The sequence below is a fragment of the Labrus mixtus genome, chromosome 8, assembly GCF_963584025.1.
Source record: "Labrus mixtus chromosome 8, fLabMix1.1, whole genome shotgun sequence".
NCBI lineage: Eukaryota > Metazoa > Chordata > Actinopteri > Labriformes > Labridae > Labrus > Labrus mixtus.
In genome coordinates this window covers 18,440,064-18,460,663 of record NC_083619.1, presented here as the reverse complement: position 1 = coordinate 18,460,663, position 20,600 = coordinate 18,440,064, and the positions used below count along the sequence as shown (strand labels likewise).

Genomic DNA, 20,600 nt, shown 5'->3' with positions numbered 1-20,600 from the left:
CGGGCCTCTGCTTTTCAGAAGAAGTGATACGAAATTTGGCCTTCTCACCGTGCTTCATTGGTGTCAGTGGAATAGCACCCACATGCTCTGAATGCAGACAAACAGCACTGAAGCATAAAAACTGCAGGAAGGCATTTTTACACCTGGCCATGCATGCTCTGCTCCTCTCCGATGTGGTTTGGTCTGTGGGTATTATTGATTTTAAAGCATTATCTGTTCTGCTACACAATGTTTTCTGCTCATCACCTCCCAACACCTACCATCCCTCACAGTGGTATAAAGTGCACTGAACATGTGACGGTAGCCAGGAGTTCTTCTGCACAGATAACCTTCCCTTCCCTTTATAATCCAAGCAGGCACAAAGGGAAACTATTCATGATCTGCAATTATGTTTTCTAGATAAGATAAGCGGTTCACAATTAACTTAAGGCCTGCCCCAGACATAAGGAGCTTTTCATATCTGCTGACCTAGCCAATCAAACTGCTCCAGGAGCTGCTTTTCAATATCTCCATAGCTAAGCCTTTGCCTTCGTGTGTGTGTGTGTGTGTGTGTGTGTGTGTGTGTGTGTGTGTGTGTGTGTTTTTTTTTCTTCTGCCTTGTTACTTTTCAGATGTTCACCTCTCAGAGGCGCTGAGTCGAACACAAGGGGGCGTAGACTGCTAAGTTTGACTCTCTTTGTCCAGTTCAGCAGCAGCAGCAAGAGCAGCAGCAGGAATAAATTTGATTACTGTATCACGTCTGACCTTGAGAGGGAACTTCATTTAAAATTTACATTTCAAGAAGGAATGCCCTTATTGCATTATTAGTGAGGAAATATGTGGCTTGCTGCACACAGAACTGCATTAGGGTAGTTTATATTTAGATGGCAGCATGCATCTTGGTCCTGTTTAGTTCCAGCATAAATCACAGTCAGATCTGCTAGATTTGGATGCACATATACAGAATAAACCTTCCCTTTCCTTCAGTCGAGCTGTTATCATCATCATCATCATTAGGAGTGCTGCTGTTAGTATGAGTTCAAACATGGCACTCATACAGGATAATCAAGTCCCCAGAGGTTTATAACACAGCAATCATCTGTGGCAGCACGCACACTCTGTGCAGTGATTGCATTAGAGATGGCATTTTGAATAACGCTGCCTATCTCACCCAGCTCTTATTGTTTCTTTTTTCATTGCACTTTCATGATCTCTTTGTAATTGCAGGAATATTTACAAAAAGAATCTCTGCATGTCTAGTTGATTTAAATGTTGGTACTTCTTACTGTTGGATTTGCACTCTTGAAAACCACACAAGTCTTTCGCCAAAAGCACCTGTCTAACCGGCGTAAATGACACTGACCCAGCCTCTAGAGGGGGGTCACGCGCTCCTATAGGCTAAAGGCAAATTTGAAAGCTGTGTGCTCAAAGCGAGATTTAATTGGTTTGAGCTCCTAGTATATGTAGATGGCAGAGGATGGCTCCTCCCATGCACCTGATGGGGAGTATTTACAGCTCTTAACAGCTACTCAGTGCACTGTTTCTAAGAGCACAGCGCAGCACCATGACACTCCACTGGACTTAAGAAATAAGGATTTCCGTCTTTACGCACTAAACTGACGCTCCCTGCCGCTGTGATTTACAAGACAAAAGTTTGCCAAAAAGTTGTCCACTTGTTCTTCAAGATGCCACGCTCTTTTCTGGTCAAGAAACACATAAACTCCGCAAAGAAGCCAAACTATAGTGAACTGGAGAGCCCAACAGGTAACGTTTTCAAAATAAAAGTTTTTTTTTTTTTTTTTTTTTAAAGTTGTTTTTCTTACACGAATGAGCTTTTTGTTGCTTAAGCTTTCAAACTTTTTTGTCGTACTTTGAAATATGTGCTCAAAACTCAAGTGATGAGAGGGATCACATGACCATTCATTTAACTCTACTGTCCTTATTTCTAGTGTTTATCACGCCGCACATCTATCGGGGCCTCCCACTGCCCGTCATCCCGCAGACGGAGATCCTGAGCCCGGCAGTTTACAGCCCCATCACCGTGTGGACTACCAGCAGCCTGCCGCTGTCTCCGCTCCCCAGTGACCTCTCCCCTATCTCTGGATACCCGTCGTCGCTCTCTGACACCTCCTCCAAAGACCACAGCGGCTCCGAAAGCCCGAGGAGCGATGAAGACGAGCAGATGCTGCCCAAGCTGACGGACCCTCATGGGGTGGAGGCAGAGAAATTCACGTGTGGTTTGTGTAGCAAGTCCTACTCCACGTACTCTGGACTGCTCAAACACAAACAGTTGCACTGTGACGCCCAGACGAGGAAATCCTTCAGTTGTAAATACTGTGAGAAGGAGTACGTGAGCCTGGGGGCTCTCAAAATGCACATCAGGACTCACACCTTACCTTGTGTTTGCAAAATATGCGGGAAGGCTTTCTCCAGACCGTGGCTGCTGCAGGGACACATCAGGACGCACACCGGTGAGTGGATGGGGAGTAACAGAGGGGCCTTCTGGGTTATGACGATTTGTTGTGGTCACAGACTTAATTGAAGTCAACTTAGAACTCGATGTGATTGCATTGAAAGCAACTGGTGACCTTGTTACAGAGTAAAAAAACGGTTAATTGATCTGTCAGGTTGCTTTTGTTGAATACATTTAGTTGTAACTTACAGTCATTTTAGTGGTTATGTCTTTTATGACACATAACATGTCACAATCAATAAGCAACTGATTATAAAGTAACAGGGGATTTCTCTAAAGCCAAACATAGCAGACCAAGACGCCTTTGCATAACACTTTTTTTTATTCACAAATGTCTATGTGCCGTCTTTAACAGTGTCTTTTTACATTTTTTCTTCATAGGAGAGAAACCGTTCTCCTGCCCTCACTGCAACCGCGCGTTTGCAGACAGGTCCAATCTCAGGGCTCACCTACAGACCCATTCGGATGTGAAAAAATACCAATGCAAGAACTGCTCAAAAACCTTCTCCAGGATGTCTCTTCTGCACAAGCATGAGGAATCTGGTTGTTGTGTAGCACACTGAACTGGGATACTTTTCCACCACCAGCAGCAGCAGAAAAAAAAAAGAAGAAAAAGACCCCCCCCCCCCCCCCCCCCCCCCCTCCCTCTGTAACTTCCTCCAAGTCCAGGAGAACTGTCAGGGAATCTCATGGAGGGGGTTTGTGCTCCAAAGACTTGGTCAATTTCATTTCAGAGTGAGAAATAGCTCACGTGCCTTTTCGTTTCAAGCAGTGTTTCTGTGATTGCAATCAGTGTCGAGCTTTGTCATGCCATGTACTTACCTACCTGTGCTATTCATGCACTTTTCTGCATGTTTAGAGTGTTTTTTTATGCCTTCAAATTGTTATCTTCTGTGTTTGTAATGCTTCTCATAAATGGCTGTTATGCAGTCCTCCACTCTTTAAACGATACCAAAAAGTCACATTATGAATGACAAGATAAACCAAACTAGAGGAATACTGAAGCCATTGTAACTTAGGGAACAAGTGCAAACTTTTGAGGGTGAAATTAATATAATTATGAATTTTGCACAGACATTAGAAACAGTTTGCCAGCACTCAACAAAAAAAAATCTCAAGTGCCTCAGTTTTCCTTGGCAATAATATGTATGTTTCCTTTTATATTTTTATATATTGAATGTAAGTGTGACTGAGATGATTGTATATTGACAGTGAAAAACTGTGATGCTGAATGATTTTGATATTTTCATATCCTCATGAAACTTTTGTAAATAAAGTCTCATGACATTTTGTATAACTTTTGGCATCTTTGTAAAGTTGCTTTTCACCTGTTGCTCTGCTGGTGCGAGGGAGATCCTCAGACATGCAAGACTCAGCAGGATTGTCACACGCTTCAAACGGAATAACTCGCATAAAAGTCAATGATATTTAATCCTGCTTGCACCATCTCATGTTGTGGTGGTGTAGAAGAAGAAGAAGAAAAAAAACAAGGGGAGAGGTGACTCAGCTCTGAATCAGGCCTGAACCTGCTCTCTGTGAACCTGTCCAGACATCAAACAATCTTGAAATTTAACACATACTAGTTATATTGATCTACACTCACTTGTTATCCCCTTTGAGGGCCTCTGTCTTTGCAGAGGATGTGCAATATGAGGGCGTAGCTTTTTTTTAGAGACTTATCCTGCTTCTGAAACTCATGTCATTAAACTAGACATGCTCCTTTTTTTTTATCGTCCTGCTCAATCACAACAATCACTGCAGGGCCGCTCAGATATCTAGATTTTAATATGTTTTCACATGAAGGTCCAATTTGCATTTGCTTTGACAACCTCCTTGAATTTCTGGGATGCCTGCCATCAAGGATTAAATAGACCTCCTCGGGCTACGTTTTGTTGTCTTTTTCCATATGCCATCTCCTCGCAGAAGATAGAGATTAGAGCGCAAAAAGTGCAATACCTCGAGGGGATACAGTCAAAGTTGAACTCTTTCTAACAAACCTAAGATTGTGTTCCCGTTTGGCCCTAATGCCCGAAAGCTGCTGACCTGAAAGATGGGATCTGACAAATAGACACTTGTTTTTCTCGCTGTGCCGCTCTGAACTCCCCTGTAGGTAGACTCTGCTCCATGTGAGTCATCATCAAGCTATTCCAGGTGCTCCCCAACACCACCACCACCTTGCTCTGGATTGGGCCAGGTGGCTGCAGGGCTCTTCAACAAGCTCTCTGAAAAGCAGGTGCAAACCAGGAGGAGACAAAACCACAGCCAGAGGACCTCTGATGCTGCAGAAACCTCAGCTATGACCTAATGTGGGAATGTTCAAGGCAGCAGGTCCTATTATTCAGATCATTTGCCTCATAAAAGCGAAGTGGCATCGAGAGGGCACTCTAAACTCTAACACTGCACAGAGTGAAGCTGTTTGTCCTCGCTGTTGTTTGCAGAATCTAATAACTTTCATTCCATTGGCTACAATTCATCATGTAAGTGTCAGAGAGAGACAAAAACAGCAATTAGCTCTATCATCTTGCAAGATTTCCATTTTTACAACAGCCATTAACTGCATCACTGATTTCTCAGATAACAACATGGTGTTAAATGCTTTCCCCTTCAATATGAATATTTGATTTAGCTGTCTGTGGTGACAGTGGGAGGAGACAGGGAGGAGAAGGAGCAGGAACTCATTTGTTTGAAAGCATGAGGCTATTAGAGGATGTGTGAAAGAATGTGAGATCAGATATTTGTCAGGTGTGGCGAATTCTTAATAGTCACACTATTGTGTTGCAGACGCCAAGTGCAGGTAGAGACAACCTGTGGGTGTTTTTGCAAATAGATTAAGTAGAAGAGGAATTTCTGCGCTGAAATGTTTTGAAGATTAAGTTTGATTCATTTAAGAATTAACCTCCCTCAAAAATATCTGAGGGGAGAATTAAGTCGTTTATCTTTTGCATTGAGAATTTTTTTTTTTACCTTACTTTGACTGTTTATTCATTTTATTTGGCAGGGAAGTCTTGTGATGATAAGTTTGAATTTCGCTCCCAAAAGCCTACTTATATGACATTATCTGAGGCATGGATTAAGTCATTAATCCTGTTTAGAATAAGTTAAGGCTGCAACTAACAACTGATGTCATTGTTGTTTATCTGCCTGTTATTTTCTGAATTAATTGCTTGTTGGTTGTCTTTTTAATGCCAAAAAAACATTTTAATAATTACTTCCCTGAACTCAGAGAAAAAGCTTTTATTCAACCATCAATCAAAAACTCAAACAGTCTCAGTTCACATATTACAAAGAATAAGTTGTCACATCTAATAAGCTGGAACAAAATACTTTTTTAGCTTTTTAAAAAAAATTTTTACAAGTAAATTAAAGTAAAGTAAATTACTGAAACGTTTAACCAATTGTCAAAATATTTGCATCTGTCTATCACATTTTGGTTAATTGAGCTTAAGTGCCAATATCTTAATTTGGCCTTTCTTTATATTTAATTTGGAAGCCCATCTTGTTGATTATTCATCATTACCAGAGTCTGAAATCTTGTTAGTCTTTATTCTATCACATACATTATATCACGTGTAAAATAAATGTCCTCACTCTGCACATATTAGCGCTCAGGGTGACATAAAACTCCTGAGTGGCCTCACAGAGCAGCTTGCTGGATGTAAAGCTCAGCTCAGTTCTCAGAAACCTGCTGACTTAATGGTGAATGGGGGGGTATGATTCCTTTATGACCATCAAGTGGAACAAATAAAGTTAAGGGTGTCCTCTGAGGGCTGATTGTCCTAGCCGAGGAGTGATCCCAGCCCTCCTCGTCTCACCCCGCCTCATCAGAAAGGAGATGGTTGTGTATTCCCTTCTTCTCCTCTGACTGCCTGGAGTTATGTTTGCCTGTTTATTGAGCTCCCGCATCTTGTTAAAAAAAACTATCCTCTTTCATTTCTGGTGTCTCCTCAAGTGACTGGGCCGCTGAATGGCGCTGCTTTTTTTTCTCCGCTGGAGGTGCATATTCTCCAGATAATTCTGTTTGCCTCTAATTGTGTAGCGGCCTCTGCATCAGCGCTCTATTTGTTGATAAATTGGATTCATGCAGATCAAGCGAATACAATTTAATCACCAGGGAAGATCAATTCTTTTGAAGTGTTGCTCTGTCTTATAGTCTTTATCTCATTAAAGTAAAATGGTTTGAACAAAGGGAATAACGCAGCTGTTGAAAGAATTTAAAGAAAAGGACTGAGCGAAGATGATGATTTGATGCGTTTCAGCCTGCTGTCGTGTACTGAGCGATGGTGTCTGACCCTGTATGTAGGTCAGAAATGAGTCCAGCTGAGACAGACGAGCCTGTGTTGTCTCAATCAATAGCTCTGTGGTTTCTTTTTCTTGCCTTCATGTTGAGCAGAGGTCAGAGGAGGTCAAAAGATCCTGTGATCATATTTACTTGATTGTATTTCCTACTAAATGTTCAACCCGCTAAAACCCCATGACCACAGCTGTAAAAGATCATATCTGGAAACAAACATGTCCTTTGTGGCCACTGAGGACTTGACAAATAGAATGATGTCCTTTATGTAGTTTTCTTAAAATATGTATCTCGCTTGCAAATATTTCATCCTAATTATAGGCTGGTTGCACTTTCTTTTAAACAACAGTAATACACGAACATACTAGAACATATATTTAGCCTTGAGAAGCAGGGAACTAGTGGGGTCCAAGAACTGAGACTGTAAAGATGGGCATTTAAAGCCTTTGGAAGAGTAAAATATAGTCGTCTTAAAATCACAGCATTGTAATTCTTTAAAGCAATATCTAATGAGAAACATATAAATGGTTGCAATATCTGACCCAGGCTACAACCTGCAAGGACAGCTGTGTGATTTGTGATGAACCGTGTCTCCTGTGCTCTTCCGCTCATCATCCTTTCATGTCTTCACCTGCTCCATCCCTCGCCCTCTTATATCCTCTTGTTTCTGTGCCTAAAACATCTTCCTGTTCATTTCTCCCTCTGTCCTCTTTGTTCTTCCTCACACTCTGTATTCACTGGCTGTCGTTTTCTCTGTGACTCCTGACTTGTCTCGCCTGCCAAAGTGTATTAAAAATAATTTAGTACGATTATAAACAACTCCTTTATTGCATCTTTGGGTTTGTGTTTGCATCATTTTGGATTTAGATGACAAAAAATGTGTCTCAAACAGCATATCAATGAAGCAAAACTTGTTATACTGTACTGTATTCATAGGGCAATACTATACTTTAACACTTTAATTATGCCATGCACTGTTCTTAATGAAGTGCAGATGTATACCTCTGTGACTTGGCTGGGTTTGATCAGTAAGTTTTTGTTTGTGTTAAACAGCTCAGGTACAGCATGCCAATCATGGGCAGTTGTTTCTTTTCTTCTCATGTCTTCATCACCTTGAAAGTTTTTCTCTTTTATTTTTGATTGTGTTAAAAAGCACTGTAAAGGCACCATAAATAAAAGCTGCCAGGGTGACTGCCAATGAGCTAAAGGTACAACAGCAACAAAGACAACAGGGACACACAAAAAAATATATATATAATAATAATAATAATCTTATTGGCCTATTAAATGGAATAATCTAATAGGAATTTAAAACAGTCACTGATCAACAAGAGGGACAGGTGTATTAAAAAAAAAAAAGAATAACCAAAAAAAGTATGACGGTAGAACATGTATTTTGTGTTGAATGAGAAACATACAGTATATGTAAGGGATAATGTGTAGTGAGCAGGTTGTTATATCAGAATGGAACACGATGAGCATGACCCTGACTCGACATGATTTTTTATTTCTTACATTGTCCATATTCTCTTCTTTTTTCTTGTTGTAGGCCACCCCCAGACCCTTGGGAGGTTGCAGGCCCAATTAGGAGTCACTTATTTTTTTTCCCTTTCCCAAGCTGCTGTCCTTTTTGTCTTTGAATTCTTTTTCTCTCACTCTTCTTATCTTGTCACGTCTGGAGCTCTGCTGCACTACAGCTCAGCCAATTCTTCAGATGAAGGACATTGATGTTCTTTATTTACCTGTATCACGCTCTGTAAAGATTAAGCTGCCTGTCTGGTTTTCTGAAGTTGTCGACATAATCAGAGAGCCAATGTGTTCAGTGAAGACTCTGAAGTAAGAAGGCTCACACCCACTCCTCAGCAATGACACTCACACTGATGGCCTTAGTGATGAGTAGGCAATGGTAAGCAGATATAATGTCCTTTTCAAGTGCTCATTAATGTAATAAACTGCAACAATGAGCTTCAAGAGAGCATTGGGACTCCTTTAAATGAGGACTTGTGTACCTTTTTTTTTTTTCAAGAAGAAGAAGAGTCATTTTTAATGCATCCTTCTTGTGTTATTCACATCCTTGGTCGTGTAAAAGTTCTTAAAGCTCGAGTTCAGAAGCGGTGATGTGTTTGCTGTTATTCAGGTGGAGTCAGTGGAAATGTATTGTTGGTAAATATAAGGTAACTATTTCATGATTTATGTAATAAAGAGTACAATATGTATGGAGAAAATGTTCCTCCACTCTGCTAGCTTGCTAAAAATATAATTATCAGCTGCTTCAAGACGCTGATAAGCAATGCCAATTGTTACCATTGTCTTCTCACAACTTAACCACCAATGGTACATTTATTGTGCAAGCAACAGTTTCTTTAGAAGCTGTCAGGTTTACTAGTTATTGTACATAATTTATTGGGAATGAATGCAGCACTGCCTCTGCTTTCTTAGCATCTGTCTACAATTTATTTAAATGACACAAACAAATCAAATATTAATGACAACACATTTGTAAACAGATTGAACAGTCGTCCAGCAGTCTTAGCCGCATAAGTAACAAAAAATTCACTGTTTAGGTCGTGAAGAGCACTGCTGGTTACAAACAAATATTTTGTTTGTGTTTACATTCTTCTCTCTGTTGGATAGTAAAATATTTTGAAGCATCTTTAAACTGTTTTTTTTTTTTCAATCTAACTTGAGTTGTTTTGTTGTTTGGCAGCATCTCAGGGAAGTAAGGTTCATCTTAACGTTTTAACTTCATGTTATCTACAACCAGCAGTAAAAACTGAGGTTGATAATGTAACAAAGCAATAGGTGATAACTATAGCCAACTGGAATATACAGTTTGTGTAAAATAAAAACGTTGACATTGAGCGTTTATTCCAGATTCATTTATATCTGCTTGTAGAAAACAAGCAAAGTCATCATACATTTCAAAAAGGGACGTTATTGCAAATAATGTGTTGCAGAAACCAAACAGCTTGTAAAGTCCTTTTCTCCTCACCCCCTAATAATCAAATGCTCTATGACAATCAGTAGGTTTATTTTATGGACGACGTTATACCTACTAAGAGCTGGGTGTAAATTTAATTTAATTTCTCAGCTGGTACAACACCTTACAGTAAATGTCTGCAGTGCGTAAACTTCATCCTCAATTAGAAATAATGTTCACGATTTAACTTATCCATAGTTGGAAACCAGTGCTTGCATGTCTATTTGATTTCAAACTCTTGCAGATGATTTTTTTTTTCATATTTCAGTGCTCAGTAAAATCTCAACATATGCAGGATAAGCTGTGTGATGAATATGTAAAGATTTGAGAAAGTTAACTGAATGATTTTCTGTAGACGACACGGGTTGTTATTCATTTGGATTTAATCTCCTTCAACATGCTGCTCTCCAGAGTCGAGTCTTGAGTCCTTTCCTCTCCACAGGAAGAGAGAGCATCCAGGCGAATAATGTTTTCATAGAGTCCTCTCTGCTGCGTTTTTAGGACAAGGTGGTGCAGGACGAACATCTGAGTTATCAAATATTACCCTGAAGGGCCTCTGAGTGGTTGTCAGCTCCACAAAGTGGTGCAGGAGACTTGTAGTTTGATGTGAAGCTTGCTGTCAAAATGAGTGTAGAGAACCTGCTTTTAATCTGAATAATGATGATGTCATGCATTGACAAGTTAATGCAGAAAATTGCTCATTTTTAATCCTTTTAGACCTCAGAGCTGCCTTTGACACCGTTGATCATCCAATTTAAATTTGAATGCCGTAAGCACTGGGTGGTATTACCTGCCCCGCACCTGACTGATTCATCTTCCTCCACTCAATCACACACTTTTTTTTTAACCCATGGAAACTCACATTTCTCATGAGCTAACATGAAATCTGGAGTTCTTTAGGGCTACATTTTGGGACCCATCCTTTTACATTAATGACTTCTTTCCCAAGGGCCATAGAATTTGCACAGACAATGTTTAATTATGTCCTCACAGTGTTGATCCTGATTACAAACAGTCTTGTTCAGTTCAACAACTTCCCAACAAGTTCAGGGAGTGGATGTGTCAGAACTTTTGAGCCTAGCTGTTTGGCACAATGGATCTCAATGAAAGTCTTTTGGTAGATCCACCACTTTTTGGGCCAGAGTGAAATATCTAAAAACAAAAGAAATCATTAAATGGACTTTGATCGCTCTGAGGATGGATTTTTGGAACCATGGTGATCACCCTGGTTGACCTTTCAGGAGCATCAGGTAAAATACATAACTTGACAAATATTTTCATTATGACCAAGTTCCTGTAGAACTAATTATGTGGCCAGCAGCCTTGGATTAGGTTAGTGATTAGTGCTAATTAGCATATGTATGCATGCCAACGAGCCAGACAAATGTATTAACCATGTTCAAGATAACTGCTATAGAACTACATCAACAGCATGTGAGCATGCCATTGCCAACATTTAATTAAGGGTGCAATCTACACTAGGCCCAGTTGCTCCAAACCATGCTAAAGCATGATAGTAGTGGTAGTGGTCCACACAATGTTGCCACAATAGCCGATCCGTAGCTTTCAGGTGCATTGAACAGTTTTCATGGAAAAGTTTTTCACAGCACATCAAGGACTTCTCATCCACATTCTCTAATTGCTTGGATTGAGAGTTTGATTGTATCACTGTAATCAGCAGCTGGAGCTCAATTTTCAATTCAATGCAGAAGCAAAATCGAGGATAAACCAAGGTTATATCCAAACACAAACAAATTTAAAGAATGAACTGCTTATAGGTCCTCAATGTACCATGTCAACCAAAAAAAATTTGATGAAAAAACATCAAGTTAAAAATCAATTTTTATTTCTTTAAACATGGTTTGTAGTGTAGTGTCAACAGGGAAAATATAATTTATTAGAAGGCTACTTGTGTCACGTGTTTAAACAACCTCAAATAGGCCATAACATCACATAATCATTATTTTGGTCCAAGTGATCTACTTTCCCATTTTAAATAGATAATGAGGAAATATTACATTTGGTATTCATAACAAGAGGGAGATTTTGAACATGATTTTCAGCAACCAAATGTATCAAAAACATTTATTATTTATATTTTTCTCATTTGGTAAGACAATACAAAATGTGCCTCTTCCGTATCCCAACGGATTTTTACATAGAATAACAAAGAATAACAATCTATGTTCAATCATGTCAGTTAGTTCATCAAAATTAATTTTAGGCATCAATAGTTACTTTGTTTATCTAAATTACAAAGGAAAAGATCACAATCATTTTAGTCCGCAGAGGACATGTAAGAAAAAAAAGACAAAAGTAATTAAAATTCAGAACCTCTGAATAACCGAAGCGTTAAAATGTTGACTTTCATTCCAGCAGACATCTCTGTTTGTCATCCAGTTTAGCTTTAAGGTAACTTCCTCCAGCTTGTGTTTGCCGTACAGATTTGTACAGAAGCTCCACATCCTCACTCTGCATCCCAGCTCTAGGGGGTGAATTAACTATTTCCTCATCCATTCTACATGCTAGGCAATTGAATATTTACTCGATGTTTGGGCCCTTTCACAGCCTGATTAGGAGGGAGATTACAAAACAGACCCCACCAGACTTTTAAACACAAATAATCATCAGGGGAATGAGATTGGTTTCTAATTGTGCAGCTGTGTCCTAAGTAATTTATTCAAATTCATATCCTCTTTGTGTTTACCTGGTGTAAGAATTTCTGTGCATCTTAATGTCCTTTTCTTCTAATCCATTAAATACTCTGAAAATAGAAAATGTTATGGGCACTCTTTGTGACATCGGCTGATGAGGTGAGGCGAGGTAAAGCTATTATCCTTAATTGATTTCACTGCCTGGATATTTACCAATAACAAAGGAGAAAGGAGATAAACAGCAGCACAAGGAATCACAAGACAATAAATAGAAAACAGATTGTGGTTTAAGAAGGTTGCAAGTAAACAAGACAAAACTGATGATAACTGCACTTTCAGTGCGTATTATTTTGATGGCAGGTTATTTCTGGGCAGCAAGGCAGTGCACAGTTGTGTTTCTGAGATTGTGAGCGTGAGATGATCCCGGAGAGGCCAGCAGACCGAGCCAGTGACCTAATTATGATGAATCAGGGCTGAGAGAAGCTGTCTGGCCACCAGCCTTTTCTAAGTGGTTTTTACTCTCCACAGCAACAGCATGAACAGCCTCAGCAAAGCAGAAAAACACAACAGAGATGCTTCAATCTCCACAGGGGTAGCAGGAATGATGGAGAAAGAGAAACTATTGAAAGAGACCCAGGTTTTTTTTTTACAGAATGTAATCTGAGGAAGAAAATCAATAGAGGAGGAGATTGTGGATTAATGCTAAAAGACGCTCCGCTGTCTTCTCCTAATCCTGTCATAAAATATTGAGTTAACTTGATCAAATATTACTGCTGTTTCACTAAAATTACTGCCCCAGAGTGACAGTCGATTTTGATCCTGATACTAATGTTGTGTAATGTTAACTAGCTCATTTTAGCTGATTAGCTCTCACTTATGCTTTGATGATGAATTTACTGCCCTTCACTTCTCAAATAGCAGCATATATGACCCAGCCACATTGAAAACACATAAAGCTGTCTTTAGCCTACAGCAGTGTAAGGGGAAGGATTCTCCACTTAAGATAAACAAACATCACCTGAGTTTAAGTTCAGGCTAAGACTTTGCAGAGTCCTGTATGCTGTATGAGGGTCGCAATGGCCCAAAACTAGCAGTTTATCTTAATATCTCTGTTTTTCAATGGTTATCAGGTGAGCAAAGCGTGTCATTTTGAAGAGATGGAAAATCAACAAGCCCTTGCTGCAAATCCACAGTGTGTTCAATGGTGGCAGCTACTTCCCTGAACTCTTTTTGCCCTCCCTGCAGGGCTTGTGACTGAAAGTTATGAATAGCAGCAAATATAACTTGCCAACAAACATTTAATAGGCCTATTTATGTCTTTTGGAAAAGCAACAAACATTATCATGTGGTTAGTCACAGTAACGTAAACCTTACAAACCTAAACTATGGTTAGTATCTTGGTTGGCTACATTGGAGAGGGTCATTTATTGTATGCTAATTGAGATATTGTAAGGTTCCAAACTTATAAAGCTAACTTAAAGATCAACAAGGAGAAAGACAACATTTTGGTGCAAGATGGATTTTTTTATTTATTTGTATCCAAATATAACTTGGGTTTGGGATGTACACTGCTGTCGGATTGTTGCTTTCCCATTGGCCGTGAGACGGATTTTAATACTGGGTAGTATAACCAGTTTACAGCCATGCATATGCTACGTTTTAACATTTGGTTTACACATTACTTGATGCTGTTTCGCAAAGCTTTCACTGACAGCCTGACTAATATCTATTCTATCCCACTCTCTTCTCTCTCTTCTTCTCTTCTCAGCTTCATCTGTCAGTGTCCTCTTCTGTCTCTTAGCCTCAGCCACTGTATCAAACAGTTCTAACATCACACACAAAGAGCAGACAACAGACCAATAACCATCAGTAATTAAATCAGACAACGAATACGAACTGGATAAATAGTTTTTTATCCTGGTTTTCAAATTGTCAAATTAAAGAAAATATCATTTTTTTTGGGTTCCTTTGTAGCTTAGACCAAGATGATGGTAAGAAAAAATCATTAAAATAACCACATAAAAGTTGTTTTCAACCTGTCTTGGCTAACAAAGGATTTTTTTTTTTTTCTGCCTTTATTGATAGGACAGTTGTTTTTGACAACTTTGAAGTTTGAAATGGGCTGGATTTAACAAAGGTTATGTACAGGACTGTTATCTCACTTGGTGCAATGACTTTTGGAAGTAGAGAATGCAATGCTACCTGCCAAAGTCCTCTATGTAGTCTTGAAGAAATTACACATTTTTTGAGCATTGGGGGAGCTGGGGAGCAAATTTTGCAATAGCTCTAGCTTGCTGTTTCAACCTGTTACAAGTCTTTATGCTAAGCTAGGCTTACTTACCTTATATATCCTGTAGTATAACCTTTCTGATCCAATTATAGATCTAGTATAAAACTATTCCATTAAGACAAAAAAACTAACCTCATCTACATTGTTTGAGCTTGTTGTAATATGCGTGTCCCTGTTGAGTCCCAGGTAGTGACATGAAACAGCAGCTGTTCAGGGACACACACACTCCATTTCTGCATGACCTCTCTTAACTTATGGGTAAATAATGAAACAGAATACGCAGAGGGCTTGAGAAATGGTCGCCCTATAGTTTGGCATGACATTGGGCCTCTGAGTGGTTTTAAGCACCATCCACAACACATTTAAGACTAGAATATGGTGCTTTGAGGAATTTTTGGGATTTCTTAGATGGATATATGAGCTTTAAACCATGACGCAGTATGAAATCAGTCTTCAATATCCACTGACACACATTCTGCACAGAGCCAGTCGCAGCTCGGGCATCTCTAGAGGTACTTTGATTTTTTTTCTTCCTGCTGTCTCGTGGTTATCTGATCATCAGTCAAGGGAAAAGGTGAGTATGGAGCACAAACAAAAGGTGCTTGAATAAACTAGCTCCCGGCCACATTATTCAGACTCTGGGTATTGTACTCTGCTGACAAGCCCCAACAGGCCGTAAAACCTCCTGTGAAGCTTCTCTGGGGATGGGAACTACGCCTTAGCTTGACAAGGATCTCAGCGCATGAAAAATAAGTTATGTAGATCATTTGTGTCTTTGCTGCTGCATGATGCATATCCCAGTTACAAATCATAAAGGTTGTACTACATTGAAATATCACAAGTAGGAAAATAGAAACACCTGTAAGGTATTATGCAATGCAAAAAAAAGCAACCCTGCTGGAGAGAAAAACTGCCTCACATGCATAAATCTTCAGGGTTTTTTTCTCAGACTAGTTGTTCTTTGGAACATTTAGAGGCTGCACCTTCTGTTGTCTTGGACTGCATTATATTTAAAGGCAATATTCTATCCACCTAATTATAGGAGCCCAAATCGGTCAGCACTGTTAAAGTCATGTAAAAAGCAAACAAAACTTAATTCAGGTTTCACAAGAGTAGTAAGCAACATAAGAATGTTTTTGATTACACTATAGGCATCTGGGGATTACTCTTTAAGCTGTGTTTGGAAAGTACAAATGGTGCCAAAGGGCCTGAGTGGGTAAATTTATGCACAAATGGAAAAGGAAATAATAGGAAAAAGACCTAAATGAGCATTTTTTTTTTCTTTGCAGAAACTTGCTTCTGCTCTATCCTTTTAATCACCACTTTACCCCTTCACATTTATTCTGACCTCTCTCAGACATTCTTGTCTCCTTTTGAAGAACCACTTCTTTCAATTTTAATAACATTAACATAATAATTCATATTGGAAAATGAAATGTATTTGAGATTTTAACATGGACGGTGTCAGTCAGCCAGAGAGTCGGTTGGCTCAGGTGACGCTTCACAAATACTCGTCATGAAATGTGATTTTCTTTAGCTAATGTTCTAAAAGAAGGTTTCTATGAAAGGCATCCAATCAAATGTGTTTTTGATTAAAACAACTTTATGAAAAGATAGTGAAAAACTAAAGGACACATTTCTGTTCTATTCTAGATGTCATCAGTTTGTACACCAAATAAATATAACAGTTAGATTAAAAACGTAATTGTAATGAATGTGGAGCATATTCATATTTCCCATTACATACATTTTGGACCCTATTTGGCCAGATCTTTAATTTTCTTATGAGATATCTGATGGATAGACCATAACATATCTCTTGATTTGTACAGTTACTGAATTAATTATCCATCATAAAGTGGTTTTGCTTTGTTCTATGTTGTCTGTTTTTGATGAGCTCAGACTCTAAGGCTTTGAACATGCTGATCCAGGGTAGCAGATACAAAAAGATAATTACACAATAAATTATTTGTAATCAACAGAATAACTGATTGGTCCTTTCGAGATGTTTGTTAAGTGAACACATTCTTTCACTTTTTATTTATGCTCATGCAGGTTCTGCAGTATAACTGGGATATTTGACTGTTCCTTTTCATGCAGAAAGAGTCAAACCTGGTGACACATTTTGATAGGATATGCATCATGAAATACTGATAGCCTACATAACCCAAAGGCAGAACGTCATCAGTCATTTTAAAGGACAATTTCAGTTTGACTCGTGTTTATTGGCTCCAATTGAATGTCTCTGCAATCACTGAAACAGGAAGGATATGACAATGTTTGCAACTGTATCCAACAGAACTGTCCACAGTGAAGTGAAACGCCTCTGAGTCTGCTGTTTTATTTATATTGAACACAACTTGCTATTTCTATTTACGAGAGCGTTCTGAAATCTTCCAGCGCTCTAAGATTTCAAACATAACCCACCAGGCTGCTGAATACTTGTGTGGAGTGATATTTTGCAATTACGAGTCTTCTAAACACTGCATCAATATTACATCCCCCCTCCGAGAAATAGATTGTTTGTCTTTCCGAGCTAGTAGTCACAGTCTTCCCAGCCGTAAATATCCTCTGTCACTGGTGCATTCCTCTGGCTTCACCACAGCCTTTGAGTATTTTCCTCAGACTGCCTGGTCTGTTCTGATGCTTTAATTCCAGCGGACTGATCACAGGAGAAATGATCCAGCTGTGTCGTGAGTCACAGAGAAAACCACGGCTGATAAGAGGCCGAGAAGACACTGAGTGATGTAGGACTAGGCGTGACTTTAAAGGCAGCATTTGGATTGGATTAGGATAATGAGGCACAGATTAACACTAATTAAGACCTCAGTGATTGAAGAACAACTAAACAAAGCTCTGGCTCGAGATCATTGGTGATAGTGTCACTAAAAAAAAAAAGCCCTCACATATTGATTATTTACACCCCCATAGTAGTGCCTGTTCATCAGTTTCTGGTTAGTCTCAGTATAACTGCAAATATTGGGTCACACAGAGACTTCACTCAGGCTAAATTCATCATTATGAACCTAAAAACAACATAACTACTTTTTGATTTACTTGCAATTAACGGGTCTTACATTTAGCGAAATAACATCATCATGATGCAGATTTGCAAAAAGGAGAGGTACAAGCTTTTTCAGGTCTCTCTTCAAAAGGAGGAGAAAACAACTTTTAAACACTTTTCGTTTGTTGAATGAAGTCACATCGAACATTTCTGATGTATTCCAGGAGGTCAGGAAATCGGAACGCTGATTGGCTTTTATGACACATGTTTGTAGCCGATTTGTCAGTCAAGTTAGCTGCACTTGCATGCAGATATTTTCTTATGGAGATAAATATATCTCCAAACACAAATGATATATACATTTTAAAACCATTAAAAGTTATTTAATTGCTTCTGAATTGGAAAGCAACTGCAAGGACATTGGATACTGAAAATCCTAAGAGAGATCGGACCAGATTTCATGTTTAAACACATGTTTGATAAGCCATGACCATCAGAACATGGCTAAAGTTAGCATTCAGTCACTTCCAAGTGAACATATATTTTGATAATCTGATAGAAAAGGTGTATATTAATAGTGGATAATAATGTTGATTTAACACTTTTATATAAGGCTAAGGTACTGTAAAACTCTCTGGATGTTTTAACCTCTACAACGTTATGTTCACTGTGTAGGTCTATCTTAAAGCTCCATTGTTATTTTCACAGTAACGTGAATGTCAACATCGTCCCACTCGCTTGCTGTGAATGTGCAATTATTTTACCTGCTTATACACAACATTTTACTCGGGGGGGCTCGCTGGGCAAACGTCCACTTGATGTCGGTTGAACATATTTTGGCCGTTAATGTTCTCACATGCAGCCGAACCGGACAATTTAAGGACATTTTTAGGCGTGCAGTGCATGTGTGAAAGGGGCTTGAGTGATTTGCGATGAGGCATGACTTTAAAGGCAGCATTTGGATTGTATGAGGATGGAGGCTCAGATGAGGCTCAGATTAATACTAATTACGGCTTCTATGATTGAAGTATCACTAAAAAAAAACTTTGGCTTGAAATCACTGATGATGGCGTCAATATGAGACATACCACTGAGCAAAGGAGGGGATCCTGCAGACACGTCATCATCCCACAACAGCGGTGTAAGTTGCCACAGCCAGCTGGAATGTTCCACTGGGATGACAGAAGGTGTGTCTGAACCCACAACAACATCCCCCCACCTCTCTCTCAACACCACCCTTCCCCATCAACATGCCTCCTGCTTGAACCCCCCTGCCCGCTTTAGCCCCCCCCCCCCACACCACAAGATATTCGGTCAGTTGAGACAAATGGCAAGGGGGTTTATGGGAGTGAAGACGCAGCAGGTGCTGTGCTGTCAAAAGCCACTTCACACCTCCTCTCTCTCTCTCTCTCTCACACCAATGCCACTATCAGACGCCCCACCTCCCCTATAGCACTCCGCAAGACCCGGCCACCCTCTCCAAGACTGGCCAGGGAGGGGCTCTCCAGGGTCTGCTTTGTTATCAGCTTGCTCCAGCTTTGAAGTGAGCTCGGCCAGAATCTGGACTGTGTTTACTTGAAGGCATCTCCCTTGTTGTGTGTGTCAGGCTGAGGTAATTACAGCTCAGTGAGAAACCCTGACCGTGATGACACGCCAGGGTAGGTGTGGAGAAGGAGGCCGGGCCCAGAGCACATCAGCGTCTGGAGTGGCTCTTACTCACTCGGATGTGGCGCAGACGAGTCAGCTCCCAAGTGGGGTCCGCTTGCATGAGCATGATTTGTTAAAATAAGCAACCACCGTGGCCAATAATATCGTGTAACTGTATTGTTATCATGGAGCGCAGGCCTGTTGTGCTTTTTGCTCAGCGGGGTGTCACATCAAAGACTTGTTAAGCAAAGTCTTTGCAGGCACAATTTTTTGTGCTTAATTCAAAGTGGAATTGTCTCTAAGCTGTTATTTTTCCACAGTGATGCATGGTAGTTTATTTTCTACTCACTCTCACTTTATAAAGAAGCAGGGGGAAAAAGTAAACAAATCAACATTACAAACAATAAAGTACAAGTGTGCATTGAAGGTGTAAACATGGAAAGATAAAAGTAAATTCCTTGATGTGATCGTTGATGACAAAATCGGCTAGAAACCTCACATTAAACATGTCCATAAGAAATGATCAAGAAGTATTTCAATCCTGGCAAAAGCATAAACACTTCCTGATTCATAAATCACTTCTTCTTCTTTACTGTTCACTGGTTTAATCATATCTTCACTACTTCTCTGAGATTTGGGGAACTACTTCCCAAAGACAGCAACCTACAACCATTCAGTATACTTTAAAAAAGAGCCGTAAGAATATAGTGCACAATGTCCAATTTCCTGACCATACTAACTATTTTTACCGTATAAATTATTAAACATTTTTGACCTGGTGGAGATCTAAAGTAATGTAGTCGTATAATCTAGATTAAAATGAAATATAAAACAAATACTTTGTATCAGGTAAAGGGATGAGGAAGGGCAATGAGAACCACAGAGGTTTGTCTGTCATTATTCCATTTTGTATGTTAGTGTGCAGGTTTTTTTATATTTTCATATACGATAAGATTATGGTATGTTATATTGTAATTAGCTATATTCTGGAGATGAGAATATTTAGTGTATATGTGTGATATTAATTATTGGTATATGAGTAATTCTTTTAATGTTGTTTTGTTATAATATATGATTGTATATTATATATAAAATTAATAACAATTGAGTGGAGAAAAAAGGGGGAAAAAATTAAAAAGGGATAGGATTAAATAAGTTTGAACTTCTTTTCCTTTTCAGTCATGTCAAATGTAAGAGTGAAATGAAGGACTTTGGCTTTTCTTTCTTTTGTTGTGTATCTGTTTTATTTTTGTCTCCACATATTTCTAACTACAGCTATTGG

General features: G+C 39.3%; 1 protein-coding gene across 1 annotated transcript; it reads left to right on the top strand.

Annotated features, from left to right (window-relative positions):
- Positions 1–1,507: 1,507 nt before the first annotated feature.
- On the top strand, positions 1,508–3,749 carry snai2 (snail family zinc finger 2). Its single transcript, XM_061044876.1, has 3 exons — positions 1,508–1,743; positions 1,929–2,450; positions 2,834–3,749. Exons 1-3 carry the CDS (start codon positions 1,665–1,667, stop codon positions 3,013–3,015), a joined length of 783 nt encoding a protein of 260 aa, XP_060900859.1. The 5' UTR covers positions 1,508–1,664; the 3' UTR covers positions 3,016–3,749.
- Positions 3,750–20,600: the final 16,851 nt, after the last annotated feature.

Coding starts and splice junctions, on each gene's coding strand:
- snai2 (XM_061044876.1), top strand. CDS start 1,665: ATGCCACGCTCTTTTCTGGTCAAGAAACACATAAACTCCGCAAAGAAG. Junction 1,744..1,928: donor TGAACTGGAGAGCCCAACAG/GTAACGTTTTCA, acceptor CCTTATTTCTAG/TGTTTATCACGCCGCACATC. Junction 2,451..2,833: donor ACACATCAGGACGCACACCG/GTGAGTGGATGG, acceptor TTTTCTTCATAG/GAGAGAAACCGTTCTCCTGC.